Here is a 25,540-nt window from a genome sequence, read left to right on the forward strand (position 1 = left end):
CATCTCCATGGCAACAACAAAACTATTGGGTTATGTTGCAATATGTAAACTTATACAGAGTAAGGAATAAAGTAACTAAAAGTGGATACATTAAAGGCAGTTGATTAGTGTAACCATATCTATTGCTAGCTGATTATAATATATGTGAGATGAACCTTTTTATACAAGAACTAAAAAAACAAAGGACACTCTTTAAGTATTTACTGTCCAACAATTTTTTTTTATTACATTGTCATGTCCAGTTGCAAATGGCACATAATGAGAATAAACTAAAAATGAAGTTCAAAAAATTGCATTTTCACACCTTATGAGATCTTATCCCACCAGGGAAGGCACAAACACTTCATCTTTTTCTTCAACACATTCACATGGAAAAGCTTTAGCCGAAAAAGTGCAAATCAACAAGCTAGAGTTACAATAAAAAACACTGTTGTTCCTGATGTCAGAACATGCTGAATACAAGTCATGTAACCCAAAATGTCCACAAACACCACAAATAACACTTTGACAAACAAATGATTTGCTTATGACTGGTTTTGTGTGCCTGTGTATGTGTGCGCGGAGAAATCTGAATCTCTCTGATGTGAACAAGGATATTTCTCCAGTATTTTCTGAGGCCACGTTGCTGCTATTTAAAACCTGGCCTCATTACAGAAGCCAGTTCACTCTAAAAATGTTTTCGGGAGCAGGAACAAACCCTATGGCCGAAGGCTCAGCTTATGATGCACCGCGTTTTGCATAAGCAAAATTACTGACCATTATGTAATAGCACATTTAGATTCTGAATTTCCTAGAAACCGCTATTATACGGAGTGAAATAAGACCATGAAAGCACTGAGAGGCAATGACAGTGACTTAGCATGATTCTACACAAAGTGCATTCAATTGGTTAATGTATTGTTGCATTATTTCGTGAAGACGTATGCTAATTGAGATTAAGCAAAAAACAGTTTGTGCAACAATAATCCAGTTTTTTTGTATTATATTTTGTCAGCGTACCATCAGTTTGTGCTTCATTAAAGGGGAAATTCACCCAAAAATGAAAACTGTCATCATTTACTCAAACCCATATGACTTTCTTTCTTCTGTAGAACACAAAGAAAGTCAAAATATATTCTTTTATGTTCGACTGAAGAAAGTAAGTCATACAACGAGTAAATGCTGACAGAATGATCATTTTTGGGTGAAATACCCCTTTAATGTAATGAGTTTAATGAGAAGTAATTTGTGCATTTGTTTGTACTTTTACATTCAAATGTGTTTTTGTGTCTTAAGCCATTAGATTATGTTGAAATATTTCTGTATGTTGCGTTATGTGGATTGCGTTATCATCTTGTGCTTATGCTATAGAGAATGTGTTATGTTTAAGTATAGGTTTAAAGAACACACATTGTTTGTTTGTGTGTGTGCAGATTCATGAATGTTTCTCAGTATTCCCACAATGTTGCATCAGCAATCGCCTGGCCGCTGGCTTTGAGAACCCCAGCGTGGTCTCCCTTAAGATACTTGCCTTCCTTCGTCTTAATGGCCACTTTATTATAATCACAGAACTCGAAGTGGAAATAGACAGGTGTTCCACTGCTGCTAATCACAGAGCCGTCTGCCTCCACTGTCCAGAACTTCCCCACCGAGTCTGAGGAGAGCAATTAGAGAAATGGTAACTATTTACATCCTACCAAATCCTACCAAGTCAGAGTCACACTGTCACTCACCTTTGAGGCTGTAAGCGTTGTTGTTGTACTCTAACTGGAAGACATCATATGATGAGCGGTTCGAATCAAGTGTACCGGTTCCTTGCTTACGGCAACCGATGAAGCCGTGTTCCCCACGCAGAACTATCAGCGGCCGGTTGATGAGCTTCACCACAAACTCCTCCTGCTCGCCTGTAAAAGACAACAGCACACGCTAGGACATACTCTACATACAACCTGTTAGCTGTGGTTAATCATACAGTGCTCTTGATTTTACATATGCATGATACAAATTTTAATAAGCGTGTTCACACTTGTAGATTGGTTCTCTTGGTTCATTTGGTCCGGACCAAAAAAGAAAATGATACATTTAATCCTGGTTCGCTTAGCGTTCACACTGTCTTTAATTTAAGTATTTTGTGATGAAACTAATCGAACATAACGTGTGTGCGTGCTAGATGCTCTCGTTGTGTGTGCATATGTAACGGAGGCAAGCTAGTAGTCGCTGTGCGTGTAACCCTCACTCCCCTGACCTCATGAGGCTCGCTAGCGACTGGCGGCTGAGGTCTTTAGCGTCCTTGATAGCGCACATGCCTCCCACGCCGGTTCCCGCTCAGAGCAGGTCAAGTAGGACCGGAGGGGTTACATTGGTGCCATGACCTGGATGGAAGTGAGGTTTAGGCGGGTGAGTGTAACGGAGGTAAGCTAGCAGTCGCTGTGTGTGTAAACCTCACTCCCCTGGCCTCAAGAAGCGTGCTAGAGGCTGCGGTCTTTAGCGTCCTTGTTAGCGCGCCTGCCTCCCACGCCGACGATGTCCCGAATCGAATCCCACTTGAAACGGATTGAGTACGACGGTATTTTTATCAGCTGAGAACTCACGAAAGACTTATAAAATGGTTAAAGGGCCGTTCACACCAAGAACGATAACTACACTCTTAAAAACGTTGGGTTATTTTTTTAACCCAACCGTTGGTGTATGCATGTTGGGTCATTATGTTGGGGTATCTTAAAATTTGTTGGGTTATTTGTATATATTTTTATATATAAATATAACTGTAACGATAACTATATTTGCGACCACACCAACAAACGATAACGGTCTGTTTATTCTAAAAGTTTATTCTTAAAAGGTTTCAAAGTGCTTACAACGTCATTGAACAAGTTTTTGCTGTTCTTGTTGCATTTACATGGCTTTAACCAGCAGATGTCCTCGGCATGCTATGTTTTGAGTGAAGCTAGTGTAATGATCTAATAATCTAACAGTGAATTAAACTGACATAGTCAATATAGTGGAATAAAAACAACACCTAGTCTTTTTCACCGCAACTTCAAAGGAAGCAAGACAATGTTGTCGAAACGAGCGCTGGATACCTGAGGTAATTACTTCTCACCATTTATTCAGAGGGTATGAACGATTTTTTCCCATATCCATTTTTTTGCAAATGGGCTTGACTTGTTAAACAATTGTGGATTTTTCTGGACCTTGGCGATTAACTTCATTAGTTCATTAACTTCGATTAAAATCTCTGCAATGTTGTCTGCCATTTTAAATGGGCGAGCCCTTAAATTTGAATTTATTCTGATTGGCTCTCAGTGTTTTATCGTTCAACAGCTGGAAAAAAATCGTTCGGAAAGTGATCCCAACGATATCGTTTCTCTATTTCGTTATCGTTATAGCTGTGCTGGGAAATCTGCTATCTGAGAAAGATTTTAGAACTATATTTTATCATTATATTTATCGTTATCATCCTTAGCCAGGAATTCCTCCGTTACACACACAAACTGAGATCTTCTGCGGGTCCAATGCCTATACCGTACTGTAATTGGCAACATGGCTCCTATGACGAGAGGAACCAGGTATTCTTGCGCATTCTGTCCTTTTTGGGGTTGCGTCTTGTGACATCACATCCTGTTTTTGGTTCGTTTAGATGTCACCAGAGTTTGTTTGGAAGCTTGTTTGGTGGGTTCACACTTATTCAAATGAACCACACTAACTGAGCAATTGCAACAGAGTTCATTTTAATCGAACCAAACCTGCCAAGTGTGAACACACCCTCAGACACAAACCTGCAGAGTCCACAGCGGCCGCCAGCTGTCCGTTCTTCTTGGCTGCCATGTATTTACCATTACTGGCCTTCAGTGCCACTTTTGACCCTTTCCACTCAAGGTCAAAGAAACAACTGGGTGATCTGGGATAAACAGACAGTTTCTTAAAATCAACTTGAAAAATAATAGACTAGACCCTATTTCATTTTGGAACGTACATTTCTGTTCTCATTGAGCACAATTGAGCTTGTGTTCAGCTCTAGCTAACAATAAACTTTGCTTTATGTATTGCAAATACTGTGGCTCTTAGAAAACTTTAACTGTACGTTGCTTTGGATAAAAGTGTCTGCTAAATGCAAAATGTGAATGTAACAATTCATCAGTGCACATTATCACAAATGTCTTTTTTTATTTTTATGTAATGGTATAATTTACTCCATCACTGAAACAACTTTCCTCCATTTTGGTATTTTTAGAAATTATTTTAGAATATATATATATATATATATATATATATATATATATATATATATATAATTGTTGAGTAAACAGAACATCTAGTCAAGACAAGCTGTTATGTTTGCATTCCCTATTGCCTTTATTTAATTCCTCTTGCCATATGGTTCACTCAGCAGGCTAATCTACTATTCTACCCTGTGTCTATTTATATCTATGTGACATTTTCTGAAAGTAGTTACGCATAGTTAATTGTTCTTACTTAGTGGAGGCAGAGCATTGAATCGCTCCACTTGGGGTGAGACTCCAGTACTTCCCATTGCAAGATCGGAAGGCACAGCGCTTTGTCTCCATGTCCATCTCCATCTGAAACACCTCCTGATCAGACTCCTCATCCTGATTGGCTGATAAGTCAACCCCTAAAATAATAATTCAATCAGAGTGCCATTTTAAGACAGACTAGGAGAGTGAAGTTAATCAATATATAATTAAAATTCTAATCTGAAACTTTTCTGCATGCATGTACACACACTGACACAGATTTCCAGAGCTCTTAAAAGTAGCAAAACTCAGAGCCAATATGCATGTTTTTTTATAGCATGCATATCTGTTTGTCATGCAATAAATTGCTTCTTTTTTTTTACAGTAACTTTGATTGGTTTGCTAAGACAGGACAATCATTTTACAAATGTCGGGTATGAAAATAAATAAATGAATTGGGCGCCCTGCATGCAAGGTTTCACAATAACTCAAAAAGAGCAGTCTGGATACATTTTAGTGCTGGATACTTAAATTTACCAAAAAAAAAAAAAAAAAAAGTGACCCATTTGACTTAAATTCACCCAAATATGGCCCAGACCTATTATTAATAGTATTATTTATGAATCCTGCTGCAATCACAGCTCACCTTGGCGCATGGAGATGTTTCTTTCGTTGCTGGCTGTGAGCACCACTTGCCCGTGACTTTGCTCGAGGACAAAAAGCTCATCTTTGCCGACACGCGCGCTCTTGCCAGACTTCATTGTCCCGGTGGGGCCCGTGGGCGCGATGTATTTGCCCGTGGCGTCCCGGAAAGCCACCTTCCCCGCGCGAAATTCCAGCGTGAACCCGGTGCCCGTGCCCGGTTTGGCAGTCAGGGCGCCGCTGCACGTGAGGAAGCGGTTGTCTGCGGTCTGCAGATGATACCGGTGGTCCAGGTACACGAGCGTGAGCAGTGAGTCCACACCCCACGGCACGTCGCGGTCCACGGCGAGCTCGTTCCTCTCGGCGCACAGGTGCGCGTACCGCTTGCGCGCGATGCTGTACACGTTCACCTGAGGATGCACGGCCAGGTGCACGTTCCATTTCTCCGCAGGCGAGATGCTTTGCGCAAAGCACGCGATCCGGTCCTCGGTCCCGCCCAGGTAGCGCGCATGGGGCTCGGACTGCAGGGACCACCGGCCGTCGTCGTGGGCGATCACAAGGAACCGACAGTCCGGGCCGGGTTGCTCGCTGTCCGCGGTCACGTTGCCGTCCTTGTCGGTGGCGAGGTAGCGACCCAGATGGCTTTTGATGAACACGGCATTGGAGTCTCCGTGGTCTCCGGACTGCTCCAGTGTCCACACCTGCTTTTTCTTCATTGAGCTCGCGGAGGCATTGATCTTAAAACCAAACATCTCCGCTGTCAGATATTTGTTACCGGCGTTTATTAGCCCGAACCGAATCACCAAAGTCTCACCTAATCCTTCAGAAGACATGTTGGAGCTGTTTAGACGTTACGGTTCGGTGAGAATCGGTGAGCAGCGGTTCCGAGGTGTGGGTGTGACGATTGATACACGATGGCGCGCGCGCGAGAGAGAGAGAGAGAGAGAGAGAGAGAGAGAGAGAGAGAGAGAGAGAGAGAGAGAGAGATGCTGATGCTGATGATGCTGATATGTAGGCTGTAGTAGCCTATGCAATATTTTTTTAAGTGTCTTGCTGTTTTATTCCACACAGGAGCATCATCGTACTGGACAGCTGTTTGCACCAGATTTACCCTAATAAAATGCAAAGACTGGAAACGCTTTCCACGTCATCTCGCTGCTGTTGCTATGGGAAGAATAGACCGATCTTAAATTAAAGTGCCTTCTCTTGTGAAAAAAATAATTAATTAAATATATTTAAAGAGCTATACTTTAAATTAATTTACTTGCGAACTGAATAGCCTATAGGCTAATGCTTTCTGACACTTAGCCTATAGTGCATGTTATTTGCATCAAAATGAAAATCTCTATAGTTTAAATATTTTGACCATTAAGTCTAAGTACAATAGGCTATGTGATTTCATAAGCCTAATTAGCGCCTACTTGTTTTTGAAATATGGTTATAGGCCTACTTCCAAATACAAGCATTATAAGGTAAAAGCTATTTTAAAATCATTTGTATTGACACTTGTAGCCTATGTAGAAGGCCTACATTTAAAACATTTTTGTAATTAAACATTTGTAATGTTGTTGGTTGGAAATTGAGTACATTTAAAACAGGTTAACTTTAAATGGTAACCTATATTAAATAACATACTACAAAATTATCAAGTAGCAAGTAGATAACCGTGCTTCTTTAAAGCATTACAAAATCATGTTTTAAAATGTACTTTGAAGTTAAAAAATAATTTGACATTATTACAGAAACGTAGGCCTACTCTGCTTATTATAGAAGTTTAAACCTGGAAGACTATGGAAGTGGGGTGTGTGGGACACTTGAGGAGACCTTCTGCAACAACTATCAACCTGTAGCTTAGACTGAGGGGTTGAGCTTGGTCAGTATATAGGAAACCTTCTGGGAAAGCTGAGGTTGCGGCTGTAAGTGCGGCCAGAAGGGGGCGCTCTTCGTGTGATCTGTGTTCTAACGCCCCATAAACTGATGGTCATGTAAAAGGCACTGTTGTTCAAAAGTGATGTTAAAAGGTTCTGCCGTCAATAAACCTAAAAAAGAAGTCCTATAACAATCCCCACATACAAACTCGTTACATCACCAATGAAACTGTGTCAAATTTAGGCCTACTTTTTTGTAACATTCAATAGGCTACTTTATATCAGCCTACCATTCAACTTATTTTTTATTAACAGTTGTAGATGTCCCCCAAACATTTCCTCTGCTCATCTGAAATAAGCACGAAGGAAGTAGGAACTTGCTCGGGTTATTTTCAGGCCAAGCAGCAGCCTTCCTCTTCCTCTTCCTCTTCCTCTTAAAGGACAGGATATTGATTCAGTCCTTTATGCTCTGCTGACTGTTTGATGGAAATTAAATCTCTCCACTCATACTCTCCTTTTTTCTTCCGCACATGAACACACAGCCTAAATACCAGTGGTTAGGTATTGATTGCATTAAAGGAATAATTCATTATTTATGTGTTATTATTTAGAAATTGTGTTTGGTGTCTCTAATTTAATAAAAACAACAACAAAAATCCATTAAATCACACAGCACAGTTCATTTTTATACTGGCAGATAAAGATGTAAAATTCAGGCACAAATAGAATCAACACTAAATGTAAAATCTGTTTACATTCACATACACAGCACTGAACATTACACAAACCATTATATATTTAAATTTGATACAGCTTGACTAAACTAGTTTACTAATGTTAACAAATGTGTTACTCATTGTTAAAAATAGTTCATGTTGATATCTTCACGTGATCTAGAGTTTTAACATATCTCAAATTCTTTAAAAAGAAAAAATGTAAAAGTTTACAGCCATAATAGTGAAGACAAACACAGAAAAAGGCCATTGACAATATGCAATATGACTACTAATCTAACTTGAGCTTCATTTTGTATTTTTTCTTGGGGAAAAATGAACATTACGAGTGCATTGTGTGGAACAAACACTCTGATGGATTAAGATGAAGCATCTCTGTGACAGAATGAAATGTTACCATATTTACACTGATAACTATCACGCCCCTAGACACAACACTGCCTAAAGTAGACCACATTTTTTTTAATTAAACCAGCTTCATTTACTCTCTTAATGAGCTGAACTCTTATGTGGCCCATAACACAGCTTCCAGGCTTTCTGACAGCTCTCTCAGTCCAAAATCAGCATTGACTGAGTAAACTCTGCTAATGAAGCAGTGTAAACGATGAACAGAGTGCAAGTCTCTCGATTTAATGAGGTTCATCTGTCAAATCCAACTAATGAAACCATTAAGTGAAAATAACATCCTAAAATATATAATGCTGAAAGCTAGATTTAGTTTTTTCTCCCCAATTAACTCAGTATTGTTGATCAATGTGGCAGGTTTCTCACTTTGAGGTTAAGATACTGTTGCAATCAACTCACACAAAACATGTTGCAATCTCTTTGTCCAAAGACTGATGAATGAAATTCAAAAACACGAATGTCCTGTTGTCTGGCAAGTATTTCAAGAAGTCAATGCATCTTTAGAGTGCTTATCTGTGTGTCATGAATGTGTCCTTGCATAAAATCTTGCATGATCTTTAGTCAGACTCAATAGCTCTCTCTGCTGATGATTTTGTAGAAGTTGAAACTCTTTTTGTTATAAACTGATTTTTCAGCATTATTACTCTTCAGTGTCACATGATCCTTCAGAAATCATTCAGATTTTTTGATTTGCTGCTCAAGAAACATTTCTTATTATTATCAGTGTTGAAAACAGTTGTGCTGCTTAATATTGTTTTGGAAAATGTGACCATTTTTGTTTAGAATTATAATTTGTGTGACATTATAAATGCCTTTACTGACACTTTTGATCAATTTAACGTCCTTATTATTAGTCCTTAATAGTATTATTATAAAAAGAAAATATATATCTTACTGCCCACAAACTTTTAAAAGATAGTGTATTTTTATTTAATATATTTACATAATTTTTTAAGTTTCAAGTTATTCCTTTATATCTTTTTAAAGCCACATCATAAAATAAGGAAATATAACGCTCTAATATAATGCATTGCATTCATGGATAAGAGTGTGAAAGTAAAACTGAATCTTTTTTTAATGTTTATGCATGTAGAGTTTATGCATGTTCTGACACATATACATTCCTGAAATGACAGCGAGTGACCACCCTCTTTCCTTATGTACAATCAGAGAGCTAATTTGGAACACTATGTGGCTGTTTCATTTTATGAAAGTATGAGAGCTATGTTGTACTGTCATGTTCAGTAATTAGACAGCATAAAGTTGGCTTCTAATACATATCTCAAATTCAAAGCACTGTGCTCTAGTCTGAACAAGTGGGACTGAACAATTGGAAAATACCTGGGAAAGGTTACCTGTGGAAAACAAATATTGTGGGTTACACATCATGAGGCATATGTGCCTTATGTAACTTACTTAAGATCAATCATGCTTAGTTTCCTTTTGTGAACCTCAGTCATTTTGGTTATATTTCCATATTAGGAGTCTACCTGTTCCCATTGCTTATTGAGAGCAGCATCCACCAGTCCATCCCATCAGACTTTGTGTGAGTGTGTGTTACCTGTCAATGTTTCCATATAGGGTACTCGAGGTCTGATGGGTGGAGACAGTCAGTTTAGGCCACTTATAGTGTTTCTATGTAATCTTATTGTGTATTTCAATTCTCCTATGTTGTTACAGTAATTGAACACAATAATTGTTCCAAAATGAATAAATGCAATGACAGCAGAGAGAGAAGCAGAGAGTGCCAATCACTCTTTCTAATTTCCGCTTTAAGGAGTCACGTGACTTCGCCTTGCCTTCCAAAGTACTATACCATGTGACTCATCCAGAGATTGCCTTTTAAGGAGATTGGCTGAATATCTCTTAAAGGGGCCCCGAACAAGCTGTCTTTGTAAACACGAAACAACACAAAGGTTATCTCCTTCCTTTATATTGGACAGCACGTGACATGTTTGAACTCTGTATATGGCTATATGGAAGAAAACTTTTCATTTAGCTCTGTGTGTATGTTGGTACCCTCCATCACATTAAACATGCCCTTATGTCATAACAGCTGCTCAAACTAATAAATGAATGAACAATCACACTTTACAAGCTTTCCAACCAGTTTATACGCTAGATTTCTTTCAGAGAGTAGACTAAATTAAGTTTGGCTTACTTTATATTTCCTTTCTGATACAAACTCCTGCGACTTCCTTTCAAATTTGTCACATGCTGTGGCTGTAAGACTTTTAATCGTATATCTCTCTTCCTCTTCCTCTTTCTGTTTGAAACATCCATATAAGGGCTTCAGTAATCTGCTGATGAGAGAAACAATATAGAATCTAAAACTGATAAAGCAGCATCATTTACACACATACATATGCCATTGTTATTACTCTCACCATGATAGTCCTGGACCCCCACACCCTAAACAACAAGCTGATACTCACACGCCCACTAGGAAACAATGAATGCTGTACCATTGCATACATCACTTTGTGAAATATTTCGTGTTAGTAGGCTGTAATGACTCACTCACCTCTGCTCAGTGAGCTATAGGTGTAACATTACGATTACACTGTTGAGTCACCTGTACTGGGAACCGGTACAGTCAAAATTCAGTGTTAATATTGATGCACGCATATGTTTGGGTTTGGGGTGGGCAGGTGTGTTGGGTGTCACTGCCGTTCCAGCCATTCCAGAAATCTCTTGATGACAAGCTTTAATCGATAGATACATTACTCACTAGGCTGTTGGCCGAACACTACACTTTGGTGGTGGGATACTGATACTTTAACATATAGCTCCTGAATAGTTCATTAACATAAAATACACAATTTGGCTGTCTTTTTAGTTCGACACTGATAAGATAAGGCAAGAAATGCAAAGCACCCCAGACAAGACGTGTTGCTACGCGTCTCAGATTGCCCATGCTGAAGGCGACACACATATAACAGGGATTTGCATCTATTTATGGCACCTATACGTACAAAAAAAAAAAAAAGCATAAACCAATAAAGGATAAACATATAGTTTCCACTGTAAAATCATAATAAATAAATATGGGATCTCATTTGAATAGTATAAGAATATTTTTTTGATGACATTTGGGGCTAATCCCAAGTTATCACAGTTTTACTTTAAGTAAACAACTTAAATAAGTTAACTATTGTTACCCTGGCAAATCTTCAAAACGCCTGAATTCAACATTTAAGACACAAACTGATATTTAACTTATAAATATTATAAGTAATTGATGGTAGCATGTAATATGCGAGCACTCTCAAGATCTGTCTTTTGCTACCTTTAATGCAGCAGCAGCGTGAAACGTAATCGGTTATGACGTATTACGCAAAAGCCGGGTTGACAGGAAGTGACCGGTTCAGGAGACTCGCGAGCAACATGCCCTTGTTTTTCTGTCCCCTGCTTTGCAGACAACCCGAAAATATGTAACATTCCCGCATTAGTTTATCTTAAATACTTTTGAGCAACTATACTGGAGACACCGGTCCAAACGAAGACCGTCAACATTTTACGTGAATTAATTCCCGAATGACCCCTGATGCATCCACAGACTGCAGCTTTAAATTCATATTGCAAACGGATCCAAAGCATTGTGCACAAAAGTGCCCTGCGATTATATGAAACAGTGACTAATTAATCTGTTTTAATATTGATTTACAGTTGATTTTACAAATTGTCATGAGAAATATCTGTACTTTAAATGAGAGCCACGCCCACGTAACGTTAGTTCATCTAATGATCCAAACTGACCCAATAAAACGAATTAATCGCATACCATAGGCGAACAATACATTTATTTTTATGAACTGATCCTGAATGAATTGCTTTAAATTAGTTTATGTCAAATAATGACTGAAAGGGAAGCAGCTAAGTCTATTATGTTAAATAAGGCTCCTCTATTCTACCAATAATAACAATGACTCGCATTATAGGTTCCTACATTATGGTCATTTACAGTGCAATAGCATACATTAAAATACAATTAAATTGCACGAACATAAGGGTTATATGTCGTAATACCAGTGTTCAACGTCCTGTCATTCCTGCAACCTGATTAAAGGCTTATTCAAATGTATTTGATCCATCGCTTGAGTTTCAGTGAGTTAGTAAGCAACCTGTTCAGTCGCTATGTAAAAACAATTAAAAATGAAGCCGCATACTTAGCATTCAACACTCAATCGTAAGGCATTTTCACTGCGCCCTATTTCAAATTATTGAAACATTCTTAATTCAGTAATATATATACTTGTGTGGTATTAAATTGACTTTTCATTTCTTACTTTTTCAAATAATTCTGCCTGTTCGATTAGCCCTCCATACATTATTTCAACTCAGTCAGAACTTGAATTTCAAGCAACTAGCTTGAAACTCGCCAAGTGGACGACGGCTGGCCAATCAGATCGCTCGATGCCGAAAGTTTACCTTATATGGAAGGAGCCGGCCCCAGCGCCGGGTATAAAACTGTGACCCACCTCATACAGAGTATTGTGAGTTTTCAGTGCACGCTGAGAAGAGCTTCATACCCCTTGTTCACAATAACCTACTAATACACAGGTGAGAATGCCTTTATAACATTACATTGTGGTATTTGGTATCATGGTAATGTTAGTAATGTCGCTGGTTGGAGGTTTATTTTTTTAAATTGCTTAAGCTACGCATATTCAGTTCATATTGGTATGTGATTTTGAGTTTTAATTGTGAATGCAGTTTGAGTAAACCGTGTCATTTTAATGTGGATTTTTATAGCTCTAAATTAATCTTAAGATTACAAATATTTTGTGTTTCTCTAAATCTTTTAGTATCAACCGGTCGCAATTATAGCTTTCTTTGCTGGAAGGACTTAACCATAAGTCTTCTATTTGTAACTAGAGGGGCTTAAATCCACGTTTTGGGCGTGAAATGCCTTTTTAATTGATCCATAATGCAGTTAAATGTGGATTTAGTGGCGTAGTTTCCTCCGTGCCTGTGTTCGCAGTTTGAATGGTGGGTGTGGCTACTATAAAGCATTAACCGGCATATTTAACATCACAGCTGTTTGGTTCGTTTAACTGTGGTATAACGTTAAAAGTTTAATATATTTAAGTTTCTTGTTGTTAACCGTTTGGCTGCAATACACTTTACATCCTTGTCATTCCTAATCACTAAATAGGATGGCAGCACTTGCAGTATCTATTGAAATGCCTGCAATACAGATCATTTTGATAAAGAGGTTAGTTTTTCAGGCATCAGGATTATAATGGTGGTCGTTTGGTAAAGCGCTTATCTCGGCCTTTGAAACTGGGAGTGGTCGTGTCCGTTGGTCTGATTCCACGCGCTGAATCGGCGGCATTGAGCTGCTCGAACTTATTGCCATATAAGGCAATAGTGAGACTGCCTGACCACTTCCTTTGTCTCAAATCGCTTAGTTTCAACCCTGCGCCTTTGCGCCGCCTACTGGACAGTCGTGACACGTTCCTCAAGCATCATCGCCACCTATAAGAGAAGCTAAAGGATTGTAGTATTTTAACGATTTCACTTTTCTTTTTTGTACAGCCATGGATGAGGAAATCGCTGCCCTGGTCGTTGATAACGGCTCCGGAATGTGCAAAGCCGGTTTTGCTGGAGATGATGCCCCTCGTGCTGTCTTCCCTTCCATTGTTGGCCGACCCAGGCATCAGGTATATATAGTTATTTTCATCTGTGCATTAATCTCTTACTAAAACGTTAGAAATTGTTTGTGAACTGTTATATGCATAAATGTAGAATTAAAAACAAAAACGGCATTATAATGGTAAACATTTCAAATGAAATTTTATATATATTTTTTTTAAAGCAGCTTCACTAATGACAGGAATTAGATTCATTTTACTTCAATTTCAGTTGTAAAGCAGCTCTACAGATGGTTGTCATAAAACTCAAATTAATTCAGTGGTGTTAATGTTGCAGACTCCTAAAGTTATGACACCTTAAACAGCTCTACAGAGTGTCATTAACTATCAGATGAGAACTTTGAATTGAACTGTCAGAGCAGTGAAATTATATTTTTCTAAATGTTGATTTATCAGTCGTTTAAATGTGTATGGGTTCCCTCCCTTATGGCTTTAAAAGATTTAAACTACTTGATTTTATTTGCACTTTTGACTAATCTTTAATTTTTCCTTTCTCTAGGGAGTGATGGTTGGCATGGGACAGAAGGACTCCTATGTGGGAGATGAGGCTCAGAGCAAGAGAGGTATCCTGACCCTTAAGTATCCTATTGAGCACGGTATTGTGACCAACTGGGATGACATGGAGAAGATCTGGCATCACACTTTCTACAATGAGCTGCGTGTTGCCCCTGAGGAGCACCCTGTCCTGCTTACAGAGGCTCCCCTGAATCCCAAAGCCAACAGGGAGAAGATGACACAGGTGTGTTTTTGTGACTCATTCATATGACCCCTACTACTATTTGCCTTTTGTTCCCTCTGTTCATTTTCTTTTCCATCCATTTCCTCTCAGGCTCTCTGTCCTCTCCCATGAACTCTGTTATGAGGTTCAAAAGGTTCATCCATCTTTGCTTCTCCCTTTTCTTTCTTGCATGGTAGCTTTTCTAACACTTCTTACTAGCATTGTCCTAGTGAGTGTGAACCATATAAGCATGGTGTGCCAGGGAGGTTTCCTGCCCAGTATTGCTTCCTTAACCTTGTATTGGTTTGGATTTTGAAGTGTCTAAAGGGGGTTACTTTTATTAAACTAACTTTGCTCTTTCCTACAGATCATGTTTGAGACCTTCAACACCCCTGCCATGTATGTGGCCATCCAGGCTGTGCTCTCCCTGTATGCTTCTGGTCGTACTACTGGTATCGTGATGGACTCTGGTGATGGTGTTACCCACACCGTGCCCATCTATGAGGGTTATGCTCTTCCCCATGCCATCCTGCGTCTGGATCTGGCTGGTCGTGACCTGACAGACTACCTGATGAAGATCCTGACCGAGCGTGGCTACAGCTTCACCACCACGGCCGAGAGAGAAATTGTCCGTGACATCAAGGAGAAGCTGTGTTACGTGGCCCTGGACTTCGAGCAGGAGATGGGAACCGCTGCCTCATCTTCCTCCCTGGAGAAGAGCTATGAGCTGCCTGACGGGCAGGTCATCACCATTGGAAATGAGCGTTTCCGTTGCCCTGAGGCTCTCTTCCAGCCATCCTTCCTGGGTGAGTTTCATGCTGTGCATCTAAACTGGTTATGCTTTAACAATCCCTGTATCAACTGGTTTACTTATGATAACTAACTTGTTTTCTTTATTTAGGTATGGAATCTTGCGGTATCCACGAGACTACCTTCAACTCCATCATGAAGTGCGACGTGGACATCCGTAAGGACCTGTATGCCAACACAGTGCTGTCTGGAGGTACCACCATGTACCCTGGCATTGCTGACCGTATGCAGAAGGAGATCACCTCCCTTGCTCCTTCCACCATGAAGATCAAGGTGATGCACCATTAAATGCTTGCAAAGATGCAACAATGAGACTTAAAGTTAAGTTTGCTTGCAGTGGTTAATGATGAGCTAACATCTCTTCTCTTGTAGATCATTGCTCCCCCTGAGCGCAAATACTCCGTCTGGATCGGTGGCTCCATCTTGGCCTCCCTGTCCACCTTCCAGCAGATGTGGATCAGCAAGCAGGAGTACGATGAGTCCGGCCCATCCATCGTCCACAGGAAGTGCTTCTAAACAGAACTGTTGCCACCATTTAATGGCCATGCAGTAGGATTCAAACGAACGACCAACCTAAACCTCTCAAGATGACATCAGCATGGCTTCTGCTCTGTATGGCGCATTTGACTCAGGATGCGTAAACTGGAAAGGGAGGTAGTTGTCTTGCAGGGGGAGAAGCTTTCCCCGAGAGGACTTCAATGTACATTTCTTCTTTTAGTCATTCCAGACGTGTCTACCACTTTGCCCTCATCACAGTGGGCATACATGACCTTTGTTATAGTGTTTATGTAAATTATGTACTCGATACATTTGTTTTTCTTTTGTACTTCAGCCTTAAACTTGGCCCAGTTTGTTATTGTTGCAATGGGGAAAGCTTTACCTTTAAAAAGTGAATATCTTGCAGGACTCCCCTAGGGTATGTGATTTAGGGACGGTCCCTTGCATATGTAAGCAAGGTGTCTCTGTACACTGACAAGTAAACCCAAATAAAACGTGCACATGTAAAACCACACAGTGTCTACTGTCTTCAGTATATTGCTCTGGTTTTTTAAACTGACTGAAATGACTTAAAACTGTTTTTCATTTGACCAGCAAACTAAAATCTAATCTTGGTTTCACTTTTCCATCTGGCTCTTTTTTGGGGGGGAGGGACTGACTTCAACCTGTCATAAGGGTTTTTATTTTATATAACAATAGCCAATGGGTTTGTAGTTAAATTGCACATAGAGGCATGATTTAGTTCATAAGTAAGCATATCAGATTATTCTTAACAGTTTTTATATTTATTTGTAGTCTTAACCTTAAAGTTTGGGCCTAGTCCTGGACTAAATGTTTGAGAAGTTATAACTGAAAGCAACTTGCAATGACATATCTTAAAACATATCACTGCCATTGTTTTGTCTCTATGCAGACCAGTAATGTTTAAGGCACATTTATAAAAGGTACTTGAATGCTCTAATTGAACTAAGGCCTAATCTTATTTCAATCTAAACTCTGCCAGTGAAACCAGGTGAGGCCTAAATAGTTACAAGGTGTTTTTTTTTTTTTTTTTTTAGCAAAACTTGGCTAACTTTTTTTCTTCTATCACTGTCACAGAAAGTCAGACATACAAGGAATGTTATGATCTTTTCAATAAGGTATTGGGCAAACAGTTATGGACAATGAAACCTGAATTGAGAGCACTTATTTTTCATTGTCTCTCATGGTGGATATCTTGCCTCAACACACGTTCATAATCTTAATTTATATTATTCAGTTCACTGACTCTACCCAACTCAGATTGTGTGTAAATGTGTACATTTGAAGAACAGGCCTTTCATACGTTTCTTGTCAACACCATAAGTGAATTTACATTCTGTGGTCTTCAATCCTGCTCCTGGGGAGCCACTGTCCTGCGGAGATTAGCTCCATCCCGAATAAAACACACTTGGAGCAGCTCTTCGAGCTTTATGGGATAACGTTAGCTTGAAAATACAAAAGCCGGTGTGCTGAAGCAGAATGGGAAGAAAGAAAAAACAATGGCTTCCTAGAAGCAGAGTCGAAGACCTCTGATTTACAATATCATAATTATTGTTAGATTTGATTGTGAATTGAATACGGAAAAAATTATAATAGAAAATATGTCTATTCGGTGTTTCATATCGTTTCAAATTTAGACCACAGCCGGGGACCTTTTTACTAGTTGCTTCGTAACGGAAGTATGTACGACTCTCAAAACGTTCCGAATGTGTTACATCTTATTTCCGCTATGTGTGTGCCAATTCCTACAGTGCCAAACAGATTTTTGTTCAATGGATGAATTATACATTTACTGAGATGGCAATAATTTGTTTTTGTTTATCATTTAAGTACATGTCAAAAATAATTTCCCTAAACCGGCATGGATAATCAAATTGAAACGGTAAGTTACAATAGAGGACTGATCATTCATGCTAATAGTGATAGTTAGCTTTTACATTTTGTTGCATGCAAAGATGAATTTATTTAGACAACAGTAATGTTTTGAAACGATTCAAATTATTTGGGACACGAAGATGCAGGCTTCTTACGGGACAGATAAGCATGCAGATGTCTAAAATAACCACTTGCTAAATGTCACCATGATTACCATAGTTTCTGTCATAATACTATATTACCGACGTTTGTACTACTGCAATATAGATTTAAACACCGTAAATTATTACCAGCGTAAAAAGAATGTGTAACTAACGGTCTGAAAGTTTTCTGTCATTTTTGACATTTGTTTTGACAGTAGTGGTCACCACAGTTGTATTGTAATAACATTGGAGATATTCCGAAACTGAGCATGATGGACTTTAATGTCACATTTAGTAAAACAATGAACTAAAAAAAAAAATGTTGTTTATGTTTAATGACTCTTTCTTCTTGCTGCTCTCCAGGCTCTGTGCTGCCTAGATAGCATTTCCCAAACTTCTGTCACCATCTCAGACTTCTCAGATGAGATTCTACTGAATATCCTGCGATTCATTCCTAGTCATGACCTGATGCTCAGTGTGAGTCAAGTGTGCCGGAAACTTCAAACTCTCTGTCTGGACAAGAGCTTGAGAGCCCATGTACACTTGCATAATGAATATACGGTAAGCCTAAAAAACACACACTTTCTCTCATGAACTGGTTTAATTAGGGCAGATATAAGGGGCGTATTTTTCTAAAACCATTATACTCTATTCTATTTAACGTAACAGAACTGTTCAACAATTAGCCATCTTGTCAATTGTGTGTTATAGTGTTGTGATGCCTGATGAGGGTTCAGATTTTTTCTCCTGCCATATTCACTGACCCAACACACACAAAATTAAATTAATAAAAAAATGTTTTTTGTGTGTGTGTGACTGTAATTGTATTATTTTTAAGACAAATTTTGAGCCCTTATAATTTCTAATCCAAGACATTAATTTCCCCTCCCCTTGCAAAAACATATCTTGTTTTCTCTGATGATGTATGAGCAGGCGTGAGGTTGGGACAATAATCTCTTCCCTCCAGCAACCTGTCACTCACATGAGACTGCAGCAATTAGCAAATGACAACGATCCACTCAATTCCTGATGGACAAAATCAAGTCCAGCCTTCCGTTTTTCTCATTGGAGAAGTCACTTTTACTGATAAAATCACAATAGGGATGAAAAGATGATCACAATTTCTGTTTCATGGTGACTTTAAATGTATATTTATTTTATTTATTATTTAATGTTTATTTATTTTAAAACTGTTAAAAATAATAATTCTTAATATACATTTTTCACATAAATTGTCATTTTTCTTCATCAAATATACATAGGGGAAAAACAGTTTACAAAGAAAAATTGCAATAACAGCAATAATTATAATTTGCAATAATTATACAGGAAAGTTCAAGACTCCATTAGTTCATAAACACCTTTTCTTGGAAAATGATGATTCATAGGCAACCAAGACTATTATTTAACAATTTACAAATCACATTTGCAATTTCAACAAAAACTAATCTATGTTAGCCATCTATGTCTATGTCATCTATGATAATTTCACCTATCTAACAGGTTTTAAAAAGTTTGACAAGCAGAATTTGCAACTAAATATAACAGAAAACCAAATGTTTAAGTATGAAATGCCTGAAAATCTTACCTTTGAATTGCTTCTTATTCACAGGCAAATGACGATGCTGTGAAGCAGCTCTTGAAGAACCTTTGCAGTGACATCCAGACTTTAAACCTCAGTGGCTGCTACTGGTTGGCCGGCTCTACAGTGGATCAGGTCACCCGCTGTAAGGGTCTAGTCAGCTTGGACCTCTCAGGCTGCCGTTTGACGTCAATTCGGCTTTCGCATCTGCTGACCTCTCTTCGTTCTCTGTGCTCGCTGGCATTAGATGTGGGGCCGGGGTTCGACCTCCAGCAGCTGAGTGCAGAGGGTAAGTCAGCTTTGGCTCGCCTGCAGGAGCTCAAGCAGACATTGTTGACTCCCTCTTATGGGGTGGTGCCGTGCTGCAGTGCCCTGCGACGCCTTCACCTCTATCTGGAGGCCAGCGAGGGCTGGAGGGAAGCGGGCGGGTGTGCGCAGCTGATGGTGGGCCAGAGCAGCGTCCCGCACTATCAGAACCTGCGCTGGTTTTCCGCACGCCTCGCACCGGGTGAAGTCAATCGTACTCTGTTGGCGCTCTACTTGGCTGTTTTCAGTATGAGAGTGCCTGAGGGTCTTACAGGACTGGTGCTGTCTGTGCCAGGACCCGCTCCGCCAAGGCCGGTTGCAATGACGGCGCTAATGGAGAGCATGGCGTCAACAGTGGGAAATAGCGTCAGCGCTCTCCAGCTTCCACGTACATGGTTGGATGGTGCTATTCTAGGGCGAGTCCTAACGCATGGCTGCCCCGTTTACTTGAATGTCTCGCGCTGTTCATCTCCAGGGTTTAACCCTCTACATGTGCTGCTTAGTGCTGGTCGTGACCTCACACCCCTACGGAGTCTTAACCTGCGTGGCTGTGGCCGAGGACCTCTCGCCGAGAGCTGTGGAAAGAGCGAGGAGGAGATGGACACGGAGAGCATCAAAGCACTTACTGAATGTTGCCCGCATCTTATTCACCTTAATTTATCCGCCACGCACTACCACCATGCTTTTCCCACTGGGCGAGATGGACACTTGTGTGGCGCTTTAGGACGTCTTGCCTCCTTGTGCTCGCTGGCACTTCCGGTGTGTGCCTTGGCGCAATCCTCTCCAACACCTGTGAACAGTCAGGACTCAAACTCAGACCTCACACCAAGGTCGCTACTTCTCGGCCTTAAAAAGAGCAGCCGTGTCGGTGTGCCCACATATCGACCCTCAACAGAGGTCATCGAGGGTCAGGGTGAGGAGCAGCAGGACAGAGGCTTCTGCATTCAGCCGCTGCTTCAAGGCTGCCCGCATCTAGTGGAGCTGGAGCTGATTGGCGCAGGCTTTTCCTCGGCCATGCCACGGAATGAGCCGGCCATCCGCAAGGACCCCGTCGCATGCCCCTGGTCCTACAATGTCAGAGACAGTGAGTTAGCTGCTTTAGGAGGGATGAAAAATCTGCGCAAGCTCACCCTCGCTCACTTACCGGGAGTCCTGAAGGGGACAGGATTGATCGAGCTGCTTAAGGGGTGCAAGGACCTTCATTCGTTATCGCTGGCAAATCTCGGATCGTTAAAGGCCATGAATTACACGCAGGCCCTGCTGGAGGCTCTTTCCTACTGCACACAACTCAGGGATTTAAGGTGAACACACATGTCACTCAACACTCCATGCTCAAAATTAAGCAAAGTCTCTAAATGTAGACTTGTCTCAGCAAAAAGAAAATAACATTTCACTAGCCATGCCACAAATCATTTCATATTACAACTGCAGCTCACTAGGGGGCAGCGCCATACTGACAGGATTGCTGGATGTGTAATTTGTATTTTGTATTATTTCCTTACAATAATTTATTTTGTCTCTATGGTGACACATTATGAAATCTTAAGCCCTTTTCAGATGTAAAATTTTTCTCTTGGAGACATAAGATGATTTAAACATTTACAAGAGTTAGTCTGTGGTTGATTGCTGTCTTAAATTAAGAATGTCCGTTATTACAAGAAAAATGTGTTATTTATATATATAAAAAAAATTATATTTATATATAATATAAACTATATAAATATATATACAGTATATGTATGCAAATATTTCTTAAATATATACATGCATGTGTGTGTATTTATATATACAAAATAATTATACACAGTACACACACATATATTATGTAAACACAAACTTTTATTTTGGATGCGATTAATCGCGATTAATCTTTTGACAGCCCTAATATATATATATATATGTTTTGACCAAGTAGCCAGGTCTAATGTTTACCATAGGTAAATGATTTATGTTTTGGTCGAATTTGGAAAGATCACGAGAACAGCCTAAAAAAATCTGCGGTTATGACACTTTCACCATTATGTTTTAGACAGTCTCTTAGCTAAACGGTATCACTGACTCACAATAACATTGTCCATGATTTTGTTTCTCAGAATTTTATTTCGGTGTGCATGAAAAAATAATGTCTCCGTAATGTTAAAGTAAAATGTGACACGCAACAGTCACATAGCTTTTGTTTAGTAGACCATATGTATTGTCTTGATGCACTTGCATGGAATGTGATATTATTTTATAAGAGATGTTAATCATGCATTATTTCAAAAAAATGTATCGCTTAACTGGCTTGTAACTCATTCTGCATTTGCCGTTGGTGAGTTTTAAAGTGGACCCTGGCTAGAATGAGAACTAGGATTACTTAATCAATTATTAATATAATTTTTAGCAGAATATTTTATCCCTATAACTCCTGCATGTATTCACTGTCTGTATGTGTAAAACTGCAGGCTGGAGCAGCCGTACTTTAATGCGAATGCAGCATTTTTTGAAGAGCTCAGTCGGTGTCAGCATCTGCGGCGTGTCTGTCTGGTTTCTCGACAAGGGACCTTCCAGCCCGCCGCTGTGACGGCCTTCATGCAGAGCTGCACTGATGTCATCATGTGCCACATGTTCATGGGAGGTACCCTGGTGGCATGTAAAACACTGCAGAAAACCCTGCTGGACAGGTTAGTGTTTTAAATAATTCTTAATAGTAAAGACTTTGTTAGGGAATTCACTGTAAAAGACCCAAGGACCAGATATGATTAATAAAGACCCGGTGTCAGAAGTGCAGTCAATTTAAGACAAGAGTCAGAATTATAATAAATGAAAGAATTTTTTTACTGAAGATAGTTTGCAGTTTCATCAGCAGAAGTCAGCTTCAAGACTCACAAAGACTCACCCCCCTTACAGTTACAAAGATCACAGCAATTATACCCTTCACCAAGGTCTAAGCTACGTCATTGCTTCAGGTTGAATGATTCTGATTGGCTAAGAAATAGATAAACACACATTTTCCACACATAAACAGATAAACAGATTATGCGGCTGACACTCGGACCCTGAATTTCGGCATGTCGTGACCTTCCAGGTCGCAGATCTGGCTTTCCTGGCACCAACATGTCTAAGAAAACAATTCAGTCAATCTCCAATAATACCACTTGTTCCTTAACCTGTAACCAAGAATACTAACACATAGACAGACACACACACACACACACAGACACACAGCTTCTTCAAGGTTGGATTTGGTCGGGCTCTAACTATAAACAGGAGAGTCTTCTCAAAACATCAAGATAACATATTCTTTCTCTTAATGAGAGGACACTTTTCATCTAACAGTATGTTGTTCACTTAAATGTTCACTTAAACTATTGGTTCCAGTGACCCTTATATGTTTTAACATGTTGAAGACCTTTCTCAAACACAAAACAAGTCCATATTTCATTTCTGGAAGCCGGGCTAAATGAGCAAGCACTGTTACTGCATTCCTGGCATGGTCCAGACCCTTGTAGTCACCTCTCAAATATTTAATACAGACATTAGAGAATACATGAAAAGAACATTTCAGTAATCACACTGGTAACTTCTATAACAAAGTAAAATCTCAACTCATGTGATATTTAGAAGGAAAAATATTGATTAATTCCTTGCTCATTAGATAGGCTATACATTGATGCAGCAGTGGATTTCAGTATCCACCCCTTCAACTTAATATCTAAATAATTTCCAGACAGCAACATAGTGTCGGCCCAGATTCAGCCAACATCTGGGATCTCGTTTATAAAACGTTGCGTAGGATCCTTACTAAAATTGTACGTGCGCCTGAAAGCCAAAAATGGCGTATGCTAAAAAATATTCAGACTTATAAAACCGTGTGTACGCCAGAACCTGTGCAGAATTCTCTTTATAAATCCCAGTCTGTGGAAGATTGTGCGCACATGCGTCTCCACCCCGAAATAACCATATATGAAGCTTACAACGCCTAGTTTTACAATGCAGATTCATCTTCTGCATATCATTTGCATATGCATATTCATCCACGTGATACCACATTTAACAGTACAAGACATTAGGAAAATATGAGATACGGATGTGCCGTCACATTACATTGATAAAAATCATTTAGTAGCCTATCCTTGCCTTGTTTTTGAATAAATAAATCAAATAGTATAAAATACATTTCAGAGAAAATTTTCCACTGTTTTCTCAATCTTTTCCACTGCCCAAATAGTATTTTTAATTGATTTATATTTTTAATGGAAACAGATAGGCCTGTGTTGTGCATTATTTCCACGAAAATATTTTCTCAGACAATCTGCTATTATCATGGTAAGCAATTCTCTCTGTAGTTTAAACATTAAAACACAGCATGCCACAGGAAAAGTGTTCAAAAGCATTGCGTCCACTACAAATATTTCTACTGATTGAATATTAAAAAATGTTGTAACTTCTCAGTAATGATTTCATGTAATTTATGTGTTTAACTCCATTAATGAGAATGGCATATTTAGTCTAAATGTTTATATCAGGAGTAAAACATAGTTTAAATCATTCTTTTATTTATTTAAAGTTTTATTGTGAACATGCACTGTATTGCAATGATAAGGACTCATGATGAAGATTTATGAAGTTTGTCTCCAAACTGTTCCGTCTCCAAAATGTTCGTACGCATGGGTCAGACTGTCAGAGTTTGCGTGCAGGTGCGCAAATTTTCCCGTCAAATTTGTTTTTATAAATCACAACTTATTCGTCGGAAGTTGCGTACGCCTCTTTCAGGGCCTGTTTTGCGCGTACGCACCGGTTATAAATGAGGCCCCTGGTGTGTTGAATCCACGTGTACCAGATGTGGGCCGGATGGGGCTGACACTATTGCTGTCTGGGTTGATATACATGAAGTAACCTGGTGTACATCGAATATTCCCCTGTTCGTTCTTTTCCCCCTGCAGTTTTTCAACATCTCGTCCAGCCCTTAGTGTGGTGATTTACCCTTTACTGCACGAGGACCTGGCCCATGTGATCAGAGGAATGCCACTTTGCCACCTGGACGAGATCACGCTTTTCAAAAGCCGCGTCGCTGAAGAGCCTGTGAAACAACAGCTGTGACTGAAGCAAAATCTGAAAACAGAAATTATGTGGTGGATTAACCTGGGCAATGCTTGATCTGTGCTATTTTATGAGAGAGAACTTAAGCATTGTAGGGACTTTCTTTTGATAAGTAAATATTAGCAATCTGGAGGATTCCAGAAAAAAACATTTGTTTTGACTTGAGAGATCATTGAGCTAAGAGGACAATCACAACTTTAAATAAGGTCATCATTTTCCAATAAAGAGCTGCTATGAACAAACTCCTTAACAGGTTGAAATGTCATCTTAAAACCTTAAAAATAAAGCATTGATAAATACATTTTCTGATGTGTTCTGGAACTTGTTATACATTTTTGGAATCTAAACATTTCGTTTATGGTAAATTAAATTATACATTTTGGCTTCATGTTTTATCATCAAAGTTTTAGTGTGTGGTCCGGGTCAAGAGTTCATTGAACCAGTGGCTGTGGTTTTATGCTCATAACTTCTGCAAATGTCTGATTGTGTAAAAAAAGTAAGGTGTTCTTAGAAAAAGTAATTAATAAGCATATTCTCTAGAATCTGGGAGTATCCTCACAGTTCTGTTTTTTTCCTTCCTTTTTTTTAAATGAAAATAAAAATGAAAACAAAAAATGGAATCAAACAAATTTTTTTACCAGAACATAAACAAAGTGAAAGTTAAATTGTAATGTTAAAGTTAAAAAAGAATGTAATATTTTAATTTGGCAGTCACCAATCATGAATTCAAACAGGACGACTTATG

General features: G+C 39.2%; 3 protein-coding genes across 3 annotated transcripts; 2 read left to right on the forward strand and 1 right to left on the reverse strand.

Annotated features, from left to right (window-relative positions):
• Positions 1-191: 191 nt before the first annotated feature.
• fscn1b (fascin actin-bundling protein 1b) lies at positions 192-6,220 on the reverse strand. Its single transcript, XM_079851572.1, has 5 exons — positions 5,101-6,220; positions 4,456-4,612; positions 3,759-3,880; positions 1,713-1,883; positions 192-1,633 (listed from the first exon to the last, which is right to left on the reverse strand). Exons 1-5 carry the CDS (start codon positions 5,927-5,929, stop codon positions 1,428-1,430), a joined length of 1,485 nt encoding a protein of 494 aa, XP_079707698.1. The 5' UTR covers positions 5,930-6,220; the 3' UTR covers positions 192-1,427.
• A 6,343-nt stretch (positions 6,221-12,563) lies between these two features.
• On the forward strand, positions 12,564-16,300 carry actb1 (actin, beta 1). Its single transcript, XM_079853629.1, has 6 exons — positions 12,564-12,666; positions 13,645-13,769; positions 14,260-14,499; positions 14,846-15,284; positions 15,380-15,561; positions 15,661-16,300. Exons 2-6 carry the CDS (start codon positions 13,647-13,649, stop codon positions 15,802-15,804), a joined length of 1,128 nt encoding a protein of 375 aa, XP_079709755.1. The 5' UTR covers positions 12,564-12,666; positions 13,645-13,646; the 3' UTR covers positions 15,805-16,300.
• Positions 16,301-17,504: 1,204 nt separating this feature from the next.
• On the forward strand, positions 17,505-24,930 carry fbxl18 (F-box and leucine-rich repeat protein 18). The gene is made up of 5 exons (XM_079853645.1): positions 17,505-17,689; positions 18,189-18,386; positions 19,438-21,014; positions 22,158-22,376; positions 24,639-24,930. Exons 1-5 carry the CDS (start codon positions 17,669-17,671, stop codon positions 24,793-24,795), a joined length of 2,172 nt encoding a protein of 723 aa, XP_079709771.1. The 5' UTR covers positions 17,505-17,668; the 3' UTR covers positions 24,796-24,930.
• Positions 24,931-25,540: the final 610 nt, after the last annotated feature.

Source organism: Squalius cephalus (genome assembly GCF_949319135.1).
Source record: "Squalius cephalus genome assembly, chromosome: 2".
Lineage (NCBI taxonomy): Eukaryota > Metazoa > Chordata > Actinopteri > Cypriniformes > Leuciscidae > Squalius > Squalius cephalus.